General features: G+C 39.2%; 1 protein-coding gene across 1 annotated transcript in view; it reads left to right on the forward strand.

Moving 5' to 3' along the window:
• The window catches only part of gukh (NHS actin remodeling regulator GUK-holder), a 31409-nt gene that overhangs the window by 6822 nt on the left and 8688 nt on the right, over nt 1-15899 (forward strand). Inside the window, exons 3-7 of the mRNA XM_017911821.1 lie at nt 198-398; nt 528-1091; nt 1642-2089; nt 2837-3665; nt 4408-4701. Coding sequence (XP_017767310.1) covers nt 198-398; nt 528-1091; nt 1642-2089; nt 2837-3665; nt 4408-4701 — 2336 coding nt within the window. The remainder of the gene's footprint in view (nt 1-197; nt 399-527; nt 1092-1641; nt 2090-2836; nt 3666-4407; nt 4702-15899) is intronic.

The raw sequence follows: 15899 nt of genomic DNA on the forward strand, positions 1-15899 counted from the left end.
TAAATCTTCCATCGCGCCGCCAAACTACGGAGGAGGCCATTCTCATTAAGAACGCATCCCGCTCGTTCCGCTTAACAACCTTCAATTTTATCGGCCGCGTTGTTAACCGTCTTCGAGGTGAACCTCGCGAAAATTTCTCCTTGTCAAATTTCCGTTTCAACTAACATCGCTAAACGGCGATGCCATTCGTGTCTTAGATTCCCGGCGGAAATCGTGGCTGTGGACGTGAGCGGGAGAGGATTCGAGAGAATGTCGATGAGGAGGAGATCCCTGCTGTCTGGCCCGGAGAGTCAAGAGACAGCGGTGAAGAGACGATCGCGACCTCGCAGGCCCAGAGGAAAGAGACGAAACACGATCGCTGGCACCGATCAGAAGGAAATTCGACAGGCTATCGGGGGGTGAGTCATATGTGCAGAGATCTAGCTGTCCGATATTGAATATTCGGTGAAGGTGAAATGGTAGGCGCGGGGATAACCCGGTGGTAACCCGGTCGGAACGACAGACGAAATCCTTGCCGCTGCTTGCAGGGAAACGACCGGCGAAGAGGCAGAGGAAACGATGTCGAACATAGCGACGAGGGCTCATCGATCAGCGAGCACGGATATATTGGGCTCGTCGAAGAAAGACTCGTCTACGGAAAAGAAGTCTCACTTCAATACGTTGAAGGCATGGGGCATGTCCAGACTGAAACTGATCAGTCCGAAATCCAGTCAGCAATCGGAGCAGCAGGAGACGGCCGCTTCGGGCACAGAGAGGTCAGAACAGGATCAAGGTCAGTCGAGATCAGCCGAGGAAACAAATATTTACGAAATGGTAATAACCAGGCGCAGGAAGGACAAGTCTCACGAAAGGAAGCCGAGCTCGTCGAGCTCGAGCGGGAAGAGCACCTCGAGTATACCGGTATCCGTCCCGAGCACCGAGAGACAACCGAGCGTGAAATTGCGCGAAAGCGCGGCCCAAAGGAGAGAAAGACGAAAGGGAAGCAGTCGCGACGAGCCGCCTCATTCCAGCTCTGGAAACTGGAGTGCATCCTCCGAAAGCGGAAGGGCGAGTATCGGAAGCGAAACCACCACTACCACGCATCAGCCGAGGTATGACCGCTGCACGCACCAAGATTACCATGCCAGCTAATGCGTTACGAGAAAAACGAAATGACACCTTAAGAGTTTGGTATTAGGGCTGATATATCGTAGGAAGATAGTTCTTAATAGCGAAATAGAAAATTGAGAAACGAGAACTAAATGCACGTATAATTATGTACCAGAGAAGCACTTGGTAACGTGTCTTCCTCTGCCTTTTTACCTTTCTAAAATTACGTTTAAAAAGGGACTATTCGAGCCTGTAGTTGACATTCTTTTCATTTGTGTTGCGTTATCGAATGGGCTTTCCGTGTTTGAGTTTTCTATTTAACTATTAACTCCATTAATCAGTTTTCCATTGTGCTGCAAGGAAATTCGTGGTTGTATCGTTTGTTTCCATTTACTTTATATTTTCTCCGACATTTCAAATATCGATGGCAAACAAATTTTCAATTTCATATTTTTTATACCTTCGTATCGACGTCTTCATAGTTTGAATACTTTAGCGCGCGGCATAGTTTGTTACACGTATTAACTGCAGAAACCGGTGATATTTGCGCAGATCAACGACGACTGCCTCGATTGGAACGTCGTCGACATCTCTAAGTCACGTGAGACGGTTCAAAGGACGAGATACATCGACTTCATCCTCCGTAACGTCAGAAGGTACATTAACTCCAGATATTATACAAGATATCGCCGTGATACCTTTCTCCGACGATGGTGAAACATCGTCTGTGTATTCCTGCGACACTGAGGGCTATTACACCTCGTTCCACGTGGACTCTGGTCTAAAAACTCTAAGAGAAGAGGATCCAGTCCCGCAGTGTCCGTTGATGAAATCCAATGATATCAGTTCCGATCCTACCTCACCGGTTGTCGAAAACGAGTATGAACTCTTTGGAAGAGGTTCAACATCGACAACGACGAGTTCCGCCGGCACAGTCTGTACCGCTTTAATGGCACCACCGCCGCCAGAAAGGAAATCCAGCCTAACCGTTGTTGCTATGGTATGAAGAAATTTTTCCTTTCTAAAATTTATTCCCTAAATTGCGTCGATATTTTTTTTTTTTTAAATTAGAAACTGCGACTAATGCATCGGATAGTTGATAATTAAAAAAGATGTCCAGTATATATATCGATGTCTGTGTCTTTGAATACAGATGCTTTGAATAACTAGAAAATAGGTGAAAAATAGTTTTCACTGTACTTTATTATACGGTATAATGAGTTATGTTTCAAGAGATTTGAATAAGTAATAGAGTGGATCAATTATATTCTTAAAATAAAACATGTATTATTATTTAACCCTTTGACGAGAAACCTACGCCGAAATCACATGTTTCTCTCAGGACGCCACGGGTGTGCACCGCTAGATGCAAGATTTGTTCTTTTTTTAAATGTTCTAATCAAAATTTTGAATTATTCAATGGGATACTTTTTATTTCAAAGTATCTTCTAATTATCAATTTTCATTAAATGTAGTTCAATGTAGTTGGAGTAGTTGAAGCGCTTCGGTCACCAATGACCACCGTGCCGTCACAGAGAAACCGTGGCCGGTCATATATGACCAACGTGGATGTCAAAGAGTTAAGAGAAAATTCGACCGCAAAGAAATTGATGAAAAATCAACTACGATCGACTGTTCTGTTTGCAACGAGTCTCAGTCTCCTATTTTTTTCTTAATAGTTCTACTTTATGCTATATCAGTGTCTATTTAAAAATATTCATCTAAACGACCTAATCGTCATCAACAGGTTCACGGGTCAAACCAAAACGGCGGTGAGTCTCCGGATAGCGGTCACAATACGTCGTCGTCGCCCGTGGAGTCAGCCTCGAGTCCAGCCTGTACGGGAAGATCGTGCTCGGAATTCGAGTATTCCGAGTCCAGCGACCTCGAAAGCTGCGAGAGGATCGAGAGAATTCGTTTGAAGACTGCGATCAATAACAGTCGTATACCGTCCATGTGCGTGATCACGCCACCGGGTTCGGACGACGAGCACGCGAGAGATTCGGACCAGGCCAGCAAAATAATCGATCTTCAAACAGGAGGATCGGTTCTAATGTCCGCCACGGTTGGCACTTCCAAGATGGAAGTGATCAACGGCCAAGACAAGAATCTTTACGCCACGATTCAGGTGTTACCTTCGCCTACGAGCGAGAAACCCACGGTCGGGCAGAGTCAGGGGGCCAAGATCAATCCACTGAGCGGAGTACTGGGCAAACTTCGCGGTGTTCTACCGGGCAGAAAACAGGTGCTGAAGAGTACGGTTCAAGAACAGACGAACGCAGACTCCGGCGACTATGTCACCATAGCCGACGTGAGAAACAACAATGACAAGCGTCAGGACTCGGCTGCCTGTTCAAGCACGACCCCTGTCCGGTCCCCGGTTACCTATGCTAATTCGGATATATTTAAGAAAGATGCCGAGTACGTTAGTTTAAGCGAGTTGCCTAAGAAGCCCGATTCGTCACTGGAAAGGAAGAGACAGGGTGCGAGGGTTACGTTGGATTCGGAAGGCAAAGTCGTTTATTCGTCTGATAGCTTGAAGAGGAGGAAGGGCGCGCATACTACCTTCAATCCAGGTGCGTTTGACTAGTTGTTGGACATGAGACATTTGGTATTAGGAGATAACAAAGTCGATGATCGACTGGAATATATTATAATTGATAATGTATTAACTGCATTTATGCACTTTTTAAAGATAAGCATTGCTGAGGAATGTTTAAATAAAGCAATAGCCATATATTAAGTAGCGAAGCGAGAAATTCGGTACGTTTCTTTCATGTAGTGGAAATTGAAACGCCTACGAGAAAGGGAATACAAAGAAAATTTTTGATACGTATGAAAGGTATCAAAATGTACAATCTTTCTTGAGCGTCATCTGACGTGTATCGTGTTGCGCATAAAGCGAGAAACGTAAAGTATCAGGATAATCACTGTCAAATACATGAAATACGTTTGTCGAAGTAGTCTTTGATTCGCGGATAATGATAGAATTTCAGAAATAAGTAAAAAAATGCGAGATATAGGAGTCCTTCGTGCTCTCTTCAGCAACACCTCTGATGTATTACATAAGTAGAGGAAAAAATCGAAAATTAAAATATTATCCAGTGACATCGATGATCTGTTATCCAACCAGAATCGTACGCAACGTTTCATGTTTCAAAGCTAGATCATATTTCGCGTAATCGAGAGTCCAAAGTCGCTTTAAAATTAAATCGTACTTCGACTCTAACACCTGATCAACTTTACAAATCTCGCTATACTCGTTCCACAAACTGTACTTAAATAGATCGCTTCTTGCTCGTGTGCACTAAAATTCAGGTCCATTCGTAAGAGAAGGCGTGTCGCCGAGTCCGTCTCCATTGCTGCATCGGGCAACCCCTAATGTTCGCGCAGTGACGAAGACCAACGACACGGTGGACGGTCCGACAGGCAAATCCACTCCACCCACGTCACCCCAATTAGGCAAGGTGATCATCAGAGCGGCGAGAAGTCCCGATCGCGCGGCCAGTCCAGATTACGTGAGAACACCGACGACCGTGGTTGGTCCAACGAGTCCGACTACTCCTCATCGACAAGTTCGCGGGGCTTATGTCAACGTGCAGGACGACGAAGGTAAGACGGCTTCTGGTACGAGCACTGACGAACGTGACTGCACAGGCTGCGCCGGTAGATTAGAAGCACAATGTACACTCGCGACGAACACTCGTCCTAACGACAAGCTGAACGCACCTTTGACCATCAACGGAAGTCCTTTGCTTTCGGCCAAGAGCACCTGTCGAACGGCCGCTGGGACCGTAGCACTGGCACCGAGTAACAAGCTCTTAGATCCCAATAAATCTAAGCTCTGCTCTAACAAAGCGATCGCGGAGAATAGGTCGGCGGATGTAATTACCTGCGACGAGAACCATCCACCGGAGCTGCCTAGCGATATTCCGATCCCTCAGAAGGATCACCGAGCAGTAAATATGGTAGATCCACCCATGTCGGTTCTCAAACTCACGAATCTACGACTCGACTTCGAGAAGTCGGTTCTCTGTCCGAAAAACTTGAGGGCAACCGGTAATACCCCGAAATTAAGTAGGAAGTTGCTAGTGTCTGACCTGGACACGCCAAACTTTTGTAGGAAGGTCACGAAATTGGAGCTCCGTTGCGAGGACCAAAACGTCGTAAGTGCGAAAGAAAGCGAGAATCGAGTACGAAACGATGAGAAATCGCTGTGTGTCGCGACCACCGTTAACGAGTTTCGACTAATCGACAGAGACGCGATCTTGGATTCGGAGTTTGCCGAAGTATGCGTCGATAACAATCCTGCAAGGAAGCCTGACATGTTCAGAGGCGGCAGCAGGATCGAGCGTAAAGTGAAGCGGAGCGAGAGCTATAGAATGGCGAACAGTCCGATAATGTTTATCAAAAAGTTCTCCTGTAACGGGGAGAAATCGTCGAAGATCTGCAGAACCCCGTCGGAGGAGCTGCAGGAGGAATTGTTGAAGGAGAGGATCAATTATCCCGAAACAATTTCCAGCCCCGAGCCTCCGATCGATAGCGACGTGAACTTCGACATGAACGTGACGATCTCGATTCCCATTACGACCGCTGCTAAGAGTCCCAGGCCCAGAGCCACGGACATTGAACCTGTCAGGGTGCTTAAGTATTCCGGCAATGACACGGAAATTTGGTGATCGGTAATGGGATTTATCGTTGAACCGTATTAATGAAATTAATAATCGATATCGAATCGTCTGAAGTGCTTAAATATTCTGACAATTGCACGGAAATTCGGTAATTAATCGTGAGATTCATCGGTGAATGATATCGATCGTATAAACGTGACAGGTATACTAATTACCGTTCCCAATTTATAATATTCCGATGTCCAACGGTTGAACCTGTTCTCGTCGCTTTTATTCCTCGAAGGTCTTGAAATATTACCGATCCCTTATGCCACGTTTGATTATACGAAATATAAGAATATCAACCAGAATCATAGTTCAAGCACTTTGTACCTGTGATATTATATAATAGATACGGAAACTATTTGCAACAGAGATATCGATTTCGTTTTATCGATAGAGTAGAAATCACTTAAATAGCAGAACATTATAAACAAACAACAGACACTTTCCGTTTGCAAATATTACGTTTATTCCATTATTTGTAAACAGAAGACTCGGAGCATATCCTATCGGAAAAATGGGGAAAATTATGCTATTTCTAGCTTATCGAAAATTCTCATTATCTCTCGTGACGTCTGTCTTTAAACGCGGAATAGCTAAAGTTAAACCTAACGAAGGCGAGAAATCAGGAGAGAGGAAATAAGAAGAATCAAATTCGGTTTCTATTTAACGAGTCTATAATAACAACTATTGCCTCATTTTCAAAGACCCAATAATTTCCAAAAATATTTGAATAACAAATCATGGAAATCCTCGTATAAAATCCATTTCGAGTAATAGTTATTCGAGCCAAGAGCCACTATTAAAATCAAGAACTTTTGTATTTTAATATTAAATCCTTTTTGGATTTAATATCCAATTTTTCCACCGAAAGTCCTCAGACTATTACTTCACGATTAATCAAATACACAAAGCACAGTTGCATTGGTAGTGAAGCTTAACGAGTTCGACGAAGCGAAGAATTTGGAGTTGATATCTCGCTATTAGAATCGCGGTCGGTCCTGTTGCGCAACAGTCTACTCTCCAGATCCTCTGTTCCTTCCATCTTGCATAACTGATTACGTAAAGCGTGCATTAGATAATTGCCGAAGCCGGGACGCCGGGGCAGTAAATAGATGGATCAGCGGGAGATCCCAGGAAGGACGAACGCGAGCGTGAAAAGAATGAAAGAAGGGCACAAAGTAACACGTGGAAATGATCGGTAGACGTGTACTCTTGGCGTGCACTGTGCGAAAGGAGAGTTCGGCTAACGGGAGAGTGTGATTGCTTGGAAATTAATGAGGGCAAACGGCAAACGATCCGTTCGACGGTCACGATAACGAGATCGAAGAATGTTTTTCCGCGTTAACGTAGACACGTAGATAGAAAAGCCACGTTTTCGGTATCTACCGACTCGTCCGATCTATCGGCAGCTGCCCCTAACGTAACGTTGCAAAACGATAAACGCGAATTCCCTCTTGTCGCCTTTTATGGCGTACGGAATATTTCAGAGTTCAATAGTTTCGTCGATAAGCTCGTCGAAGCGGTCCCGGCGTTGTATATGCATGCTTTTCGCAAGGTTAATAGATAACATTGCACGCGCGGTTCCACTAGTTCCTCCTGTTTTCAACGCGTCATGGATTTTCCATTTTTCTTCCACGACGATTGCACGTTATCGCTAGATAAAAAATGCATCCTTTCATTGTCGCGCGAAGGCTCCCCTCTGGTCGCTTCTCTCCTACCTTGAGCGATTTACCTCGCTAGACTGGGCCGAGTTCCTTCCTTCCAGGGCCTATTTCATCCGCTTGGTCCGCCATTTCTGAGTGGAACCTCGTAGGGATCAAATTCTGAGAATAATTCCTCGCGATTGGTCGGTGATCATGGTAAATTTCCGTCCATTTGTTTCATCCTCATGATCATCCAGCACGTCACAGTTCGTTGTTTACGAACCGGTCCGAACGGATCCTTTATAACCTGTCGCGAGTCTAGGAGAAGGAATTATCGCGTGGCTCGAGGCGAGTAAATAGGAAATCTTTCGCTTTAACGAACGACATGCAATAAAGTTAAGAGCGGGGGCCAAAGACGATAAGCTGGAAAACTCCAGGGAGCCCCCAATGAAGCCTCACTTTGTTAGCCCTTATCAGCATTATTAGTTGCTGGCTCAATAACTAACGGAGTTGCATCAGACGTGATGTTTATCCCGGCCGATAATTCCAAATCCAGATAAACAAAATTCCCTCCTACCCGCGGACGATTCAAATACTTTCGAGCGGATGCCACCGCCCTCAGTACGCCACGAACTGGCCTCGTTCACGACCGGGACTCGCTGAACTCTACGGTTAGGCGTTCCCTCAACCCCCGACGCTTCATCCCCCTCGCAAATTTCATAAATTCATCGCCGAGTTCCTATCGACTTCGCTAATTCGAGTTACCCGGCTTTATCGTCGTTAGCTGACGCAACCTACCGCGGATCTTACACCCGATCTATCCTCTAACGTCGTTCGGTTTAAAAATCATCGCTATTTTCTCGGGACGTGCGCGCGAATACTCTCTAAGAAATAGTTTGGATCGGAACTGCTTATGATTTATCAATGAGCGTCGGCGCGTTTTTCCACGAATACCGTATGGGGGTTGGTGCGCGAAACATCAGGAAGTTGTTAGATCTTCACGCGTGAACGGGTTCCCGACGAGTTGGAGGGAAGAAATTCGCGTTTTTAGCGAGTGGCGATGATAAGGCGGTATCAGTCTAGCAGCGAAGAGGAAACCTTGTCGCTAGACAGGCGGTCGCCAGCCTCTCGATAGCCAGAGAGAGATTCGGTCGTAAGACGAGCGTGGTATTCGAGATTTGACAGTCGGCGCAGGCCACAGTTGCATTTCAACATGCTGGCGAAGCATCTGCTCTTTATTGCGACCAGACGACACCGTAAGTCATAAAACTATATATTTTCTCTTTTATTTTATTTTTTTTTTCTCTTTTTTGTTTATAACCGTGTCAAAGTTCATTATTTGGTGTAACCGCCATTGTTTCCCTCTGGTCCAGTTCGAATAAAGAGTATGTATGTATATATATATGGGTTGCGACGGTGATCCGAGATTTCGTTGAATTTGTTAATAATTACTGCCGTTGCTAACGTTGCATCCCGCTTATTTTATTTGATTTTATTTTTGTTTTTTATTTATAATCGCGTTAAAATATGTTCTTTGGTATAAGTGACATTGTTTCTCTTTGGTCCAGGTTGTGTAAGGATTATATACATATTATATATGGGTTGTTACGACGGTGATTCGAGGTTTCGTTGAATTTTTGATAATTGTTGCCGTTGCTAACGTTGCATCCTGCTTACTATCGTTAAACACTAAACGCTTCGAACCGGTGTGTTAATACTCGTACCTTTTATTTATTTTTGTTGGAATTGACTTTGATATGGGTGAGAAAGTTTACTAGAAAGTCTACTAAATCGCTACTTCTCGTTTTAATTCTCTGTTCGTCGATGTTCCTTATTTATTTCCAATATTTTATTTATCATCTTGGGTTTTTCTAAGATATATTCAGGATAGATCAGACGAAGTATTGACGTTGTACAAAAATTTTCATTAAAAAGATCCCAATACGGATTGTAATTGCAATTATATTGTAAATATTAACAAGGGAGAAAAAGAAATTGATGTGAACGTCTGTTTCCAAATTTTTCATTCCGAAATTTTGATTTACAAAATATTATTGTTACCTCCAGAAGTCTTAACTGATGCCGGGACTCTTTGAATTCACGTGAACCGACAGAATAATTTATTTTAAAATAATAATAAATTCGTAATTCGCAAAATATATCATATATATGCCAAACATGGTTCACGTTTCCTGTCACTCTGTCAAACAGCATCATTTCCTGCACCCCACACGTGAAAATCGAAGTTAGAAGGACAGATTTTTATTTTAATCTAATTTCTTCTGTCACGATCCTTTGTCAGGTTTCCTTCGTTCAAGATTTTTGTGAATTACCGTCGATAAACTGGAGTTTGTAATCTTTAAACTGTAAAAATATGCACCAACTTCACTCACTCTGTTTGCACACCCACATATTCTGTTTATTTATTCTCTCTGCGGATTGAAATTTACACAACTGGTCGTATTTCGGTTTTGTTTCTTTTTGTTTAAATAACATGGATTTATTTGTTTTATACATAATACACGTCATCTGTGTTTTTTCTCTATACTTTTTGATTTTATTACGTTAGGTAATGAAATAACTAACAACGTAAAATATTATTAAAATGTTGTCATCATACATTCGGGAAAAATTTAATTTTCAGATCAGTTGAATATAAATTGCGAAATTCGTTTGCTATATTACATTTTTATCTTATTATCTTTTCAAAACGAAGTGTATTCGGTTTTCAATTGAACATTACAATTTGTACCTATCTCGTAGTTTATTAACGATATATTAGTCTCCTGGTTATAGAATGTAAATCAACGCAGTTTTATCATATCAGATATAATTGTGTTACTACTATTTGCACGTAAATAGGAAATTATCTGTTCTACTGCTAATCATGTTTATTATGAAATGGAATAATTTCGAGTAATTGTAGGAATTAAAGCTTGAATGGGAAATGGAGAAAACGAAGGAAATGTATTAAAAAGTTTAAAGAATCTTTGTAAGAATATTTTCAAGATCGTATGAAAGTAGCTTTATATAATTTATCAAAGCTATAATCTTTCTGTTCGTAAACTTTTCTTATTCGATGTAAAGGAAAGCACGGTATCGCCTATTTTTGATATCGAGAGTGTAAGTTAAATAATTTATGCAATTACTATCATTCATCACTGTAACAAGTATAGTGTTTTGCCATTCTTATAAGTGATTTTTTTCTGAAATCGTCACTCGCAGCAATTTATTTCAATTGATCTTTCTGCATGCAAGAACCTACAATCCAAACTACACCCCCTGGTGAATTTGAAATCTGATTTAAAGTAATGAAAACACGTGTCAAGTGTTTTATTAAACAAGTGTGTATCTACACGCGTTGGTCGGTATTCATTGGCAAAGTTTGCTGTCCACAATCAAATAAAGCATTGCCAATCTCGCGTTATGAAACGTGTTCACTCTGGGCGACAGACAAAGCGCGATATATACATAAACAAATACTAATAAACCGAGTTGAAATCAATGAATTGATTAACGTCTGCGTAGCTGTTTCACGAAATTGTATGAAACGCGGTATCGCGTCTTGAACAATCGTGTGATTATTTCTTGTTGCTATTATCTACTTTACGAGCAGTTTACGTAAAAAAAAAGAAAAAAAAAAAGATATTAAAGAAAGGAATAAATCTAACGCGAATACGCGATAAGGATGTTGAGAAGATATATCGCGTGCTACTATAAAAATCTCACAATCTTCGATGGAATTGATATTTATTACTTTCAGCGACATTCGTGTGCTTTTAATATTCCAATATTTACAAACTATTCGATTCGTGGTTAATTAGAATTTTTATATTCGGCATAAAAATATTAATCGAATTCTGTACCTATGTAGTTATAAAATTAAAGGCATTTGAAATATTTCTGAAGTTTTGATTGTTAGGTAGTTGTTGCTGCCATAAGAAAAATATAAGATTTTCCTGGAATTTTAGCCACCTAGCGAAAAGAAGTATTGTTTGTAAGTGTAGGATGGTTATACCTCGTGTCAAATAACTCATGTCAAAGTCGTATAGTTGAAGGAAAAATAAATCAAGGAAGCACCATGTATGTAGCAATAAGTATTGAGTAGTTATCCTAAAATATTACAATATCGTCACTGAAATATTCGATATTAAATTCTTCCTATTATTCTGCATAAATTAGGATAGGTATGTCTACCTTTCCTCGAAGTGATTAATCCAGTGATCTGATGATCGCTGAAGATGCTTATTAATCCTGGAATTCTCGAGGTTTGATCAGACGTGTAGAAGCTCAGGGGTGGGATTCCTGGAAACCACGCTGTCTTTAACATATCTGACATATTTACATTGAAGCTGTTTATTGAAGAAATATTTATAACATACGTGTATGTTACGCTGGGTAAACAAGATAGCAAACGATTTCGTATTAAATTTATCTTTACTTCTATCTATTTATTAAAAGAAAGAAATGCCATTGTTAAATTCCGAAGAAACACAAAATCAGTCAAAATTTGATTTCTCTTATGTCTGAGATGAATAATAAAATGTCATATCTACTCACATACCTTTCACGTATATGATTTTCGCATTTATAACATACTTGTTTTGGTTTAGATAAGCAGATATACTACTTCTTCTTTTTGCTGGTTTGTTTACTTTTTTTTGTACTTATTGTTGTACTTGCTAAATTTTCCATGATACTTATACCACTTCTGTGTAGACTTATAATATTCAAATTTCAGTTTTTACATGGATTTTTAACTAGTTCATTAATTAATTCCTACAGGTAAATTTATTCATTTCAATAATTATTAATTTCAGGTCATTAATTACTCTTTAAATAGGAAAGGCAATGACAATTCATTTTCATTTTTCCTATGCAATGATTTTCGTGTATATCGAAAAGAATTTTTGGGTAATATAGTTAATGGTGTAAGTAGCAATCAATAATTTCAAGAGAATAGAAATAGTTTTTTTTTCACGCAATAGAAATAATTCGAATTTCCTGTCTCTTCATTCCTGAGTTCATTGACCTTTACTCCATAGGATTTCTAAGGTTATTACTAAAAGAGATATCGAAAGTTCAGCAATTCAGCTTTTTATTTCTTATCTTTACTTTTCTATCATTAACCGCGTAATGAAGATAACAGGATAATCTAAATCGATTATTTGAGAAATCGAAAATTTCAGTTTTAGATAAATGTATCTCAATGCTTTAAGACTTATAATTCATTATCTTATTGAATTTCACTCGTTAGAAATTTTATTTAGAAATATAAAATTGTCTCTACCTGTAAACGATGTATTATCATTTATGTCTTTTTTGTAGACAATTAATGTTCTGATACGTGGCGTTTATGTCTTGTAAAATGGCTAATATCTAAGGTGGATACAGACGAAAGGAATTCATGCAGTATATCGCATAATTTATCGAAAAGAACATGAATCGTTCAATTTGGAATATTATCCTCATATTTTCCAATTAAAAACAATTTTACAATGCAACTGTAATTTCTTACACGACAAGGAGACTCGTGATAACACCATGATTCACTGAAGTAATTTTAATTAGCTGTGAATATTTTCGTTTCGTATCGCCAACGAACACCTTTAGTGACTGTTTGCGTTTCAGAATGTTTAAGCATGCCACTATAGTTGCAAAAACTAACTCCGTTGTTTCCGTGATTTATCGTATTTGCCTTTTTAACTTCCAACAGTCTTCTACATTTGAATAATGATAGTTTCGTTAATTACTAGAGATATTGTTATATATTGTACTTTCATAAGGGATGACGTTCATTTATCGAGTTTCGTTCTTCTTCTGCAGGAAGAAATAAGAGGTATAGAATATTTTGGAATTGTGTAAATCGTAATGGAACGTGATAAAAATAAATTTGAAATTCAAATGTGAAGACAAGGGTTGACAAATTGTATGGCATAAGTGTAACTTTATTGCTCTCCTGATTTATAATCGGTTCACTACTGTTTACTTTTCGAGTTACGTCACGAAAGATAACCATAGGTCACGTACTATAACTTACAGCAGAATTACTAATCATGTGATATATTTTTGTTGCTTGATAACCGATTAACTTATATGTTTAAAGTAATTTTATTTGATTGAATGGCAAGTCACGTCTAATCGACGATGGAAAATTTCGTGATACTTTTGCCCTAATTCTGTCCTTTTGCTATTCCATTAGAATTACTATCTTCGATTCGAGGAAATACCGTCATTTGTTATCGTATAAAAAATCGAATTTCAAGTTTTTCAATGCAGTTTGCTAAGATTTGTATATGCTATGTAAACAACAGTTAGGCACAATATACACTTTATAATTATTTTGAAAATATCGTGATGTTTTGGAAATTTTATTTTTTATTTTTTGCTCATCATTTTTAAATTATAAATTTCAATAGATTCTTCATCGAGAATTAGTTGCTGAATAGAAATTTCAGAAATTCGAGTGTCGCTTCGTTTATTACAAGAAATATAATAATGGATCTAGAAAGATAGTATTCGTAAATTTTTAAAAACTAATCAAAAGCTAGAGCTTAAATAAAAAGTATACCTGTATTTATATCGCATTTCAAGTCTTGTTTCTTTAAATTATCGATCTAATAGTAACACGTATTTCAAGGTTGGAAATAGCTTTGACAGTTTTAGTTGCCAATATGTTTTCGATACTCGTTTAAATGTCAATGCATAGAATTATATACGAACAATTTCCTACAATGTTGTAAAGCTTATTGCGCATTTCAGAACTAGTTTATCGATGCAAAAACGCGAAAGATAGTAATTATTACATCAAAATCAAACATCAAACGATTCCCCTTGATCTTTCTGAATAACCTTTTACAAGGTTATATTAAGTACAATATTAACATTTACATAATATGTACACGACATTTTTATCAATTTTATATCGATTGCCCAAGTCTCAAAATATTCATGAACCAGGAAAAAACGGAAACAAATAACATTATGGAAATCCCAAACTGAGTATATAAATATTCGTTTCCATATCGTAGCTTCGAAGTGAGAAATTGCAAGATTAAAAAATGTTGAGCGTAAGTTTACAACTTACTCGCAGGACTGTATGGTTCTTTGTACGTGATATTCTTCGTCTTTTCTTCGTCATACGACGAGAAACGCGACGATATTAAAAAGAAAAATTCCAGCGATATCCTGAATACCGCGTATAACCGAAGAAAAGAAATGATTCATGGCGCTATCATTTTACATACTTGATAATCGCCTGAGCGGGCGCATATATCATCGTAGTTGCTGAAAAAGTGGAGCAACATGGCATGATGTCCGATAAAAATGAAAGCAGCTGCCCGATGGCATAGAAAACTGTATCGTTTGCGAAATGGGTTCAAAGGCAGGAAATTTTCATCCCCGATATTCATCCTTGCAAAATACAACGAATGCAGCATCTGCTCGATTATACACGTCACTCGTGTCCTTTATCAGAGCCATTCTTGTATTTTTAGCTAGCACGATGTGCATTGCTTGAGTCATATCAGCTGCTCGATGAACAATTTCTACGAACTTCTAACCGGATATTACGTAAATATCGCCGTTTGGTGACGCGAAGCGATACTTAAATGTGTTTCAATCATAAACAACCAATAAAGCCTTAATTATTATCAAGCTTGCAGAATGTGCACAGGATTTTTCACAATTAATGGTAAAATCGAAACGCGACGATTCTATATGAAAAAGTAAATAAAAATACAAAATAGATTAAAATTGATTCATTACAGGGTTTTGTTCTTTATGCCACTAAATATTATGCAATATCGTGTTAATTAGCAAAACGTTGCATAATAGAAAATTATTTCGGCAGCTCAACCACTGATAATTAATTTGGCATCGTTCATCGTTTATTCCTGAAAAATATTATATTTATTTTTTCGTATAAAATCGGAACACCAGTTGTATTATATTTCTTAGATCATCGTGAATTTTTCTCAGCCACTGAAATTGAGCGACACCATCCCTAAGCTCACAGTGTCGCTATATAATACATATGTATCGACTAAACTAAACGAGTCTTTAATTATTGTAATTATTATTTCCAAGTCAATATTCCGTCCAATCTTGTACATAAATAATTTATTAAATTTAGAAATATAGGCAATGAAATAAACAAACGATACTTAACTTTAAGTGGTGCTATGTGCCCAGAATGCCGCTCGATCTGCATACATCCGCTGCTACTTTCCTTCATTTCTCTATAACCGAAGGTGTCACGTGTTCGAAAGCAATGGCCGTTGAAAAATGTGTGTGTCGAAAGAGAAAAGGGTCTGAAAAAAGGTCGAAACTTAATAGGAGAGGAAAAGAGAAATAACAAGAAATCAAGCGGAATATATCGATACTTTGCGGGCAGTGTCCACCAGCTGGAGCCTATGGCTATTGCCCATCTTGCCCTAGGCAGACTAGATTAGGTTACTATACACCTTCTTCATACGTGTACATATATACC

The sequence above is a fragment of the Eufriesea mexicana genome, unplaced genomic scaffold (assembly GCF_001483705.2).
Source record: "Eufriesea mexicana isolate 0111107269 unplaced genomic scaffold, ASM148370v2 scaffold337, whole genome shotgun sequence".
NCBI classification, from domain to species: domain Eukaryota; kingdom Metazoa; phylum Arthropoda; class Insecta; order Hymenoptera; family Apidae; genus Eufriesea; species Eufriesea mexicana.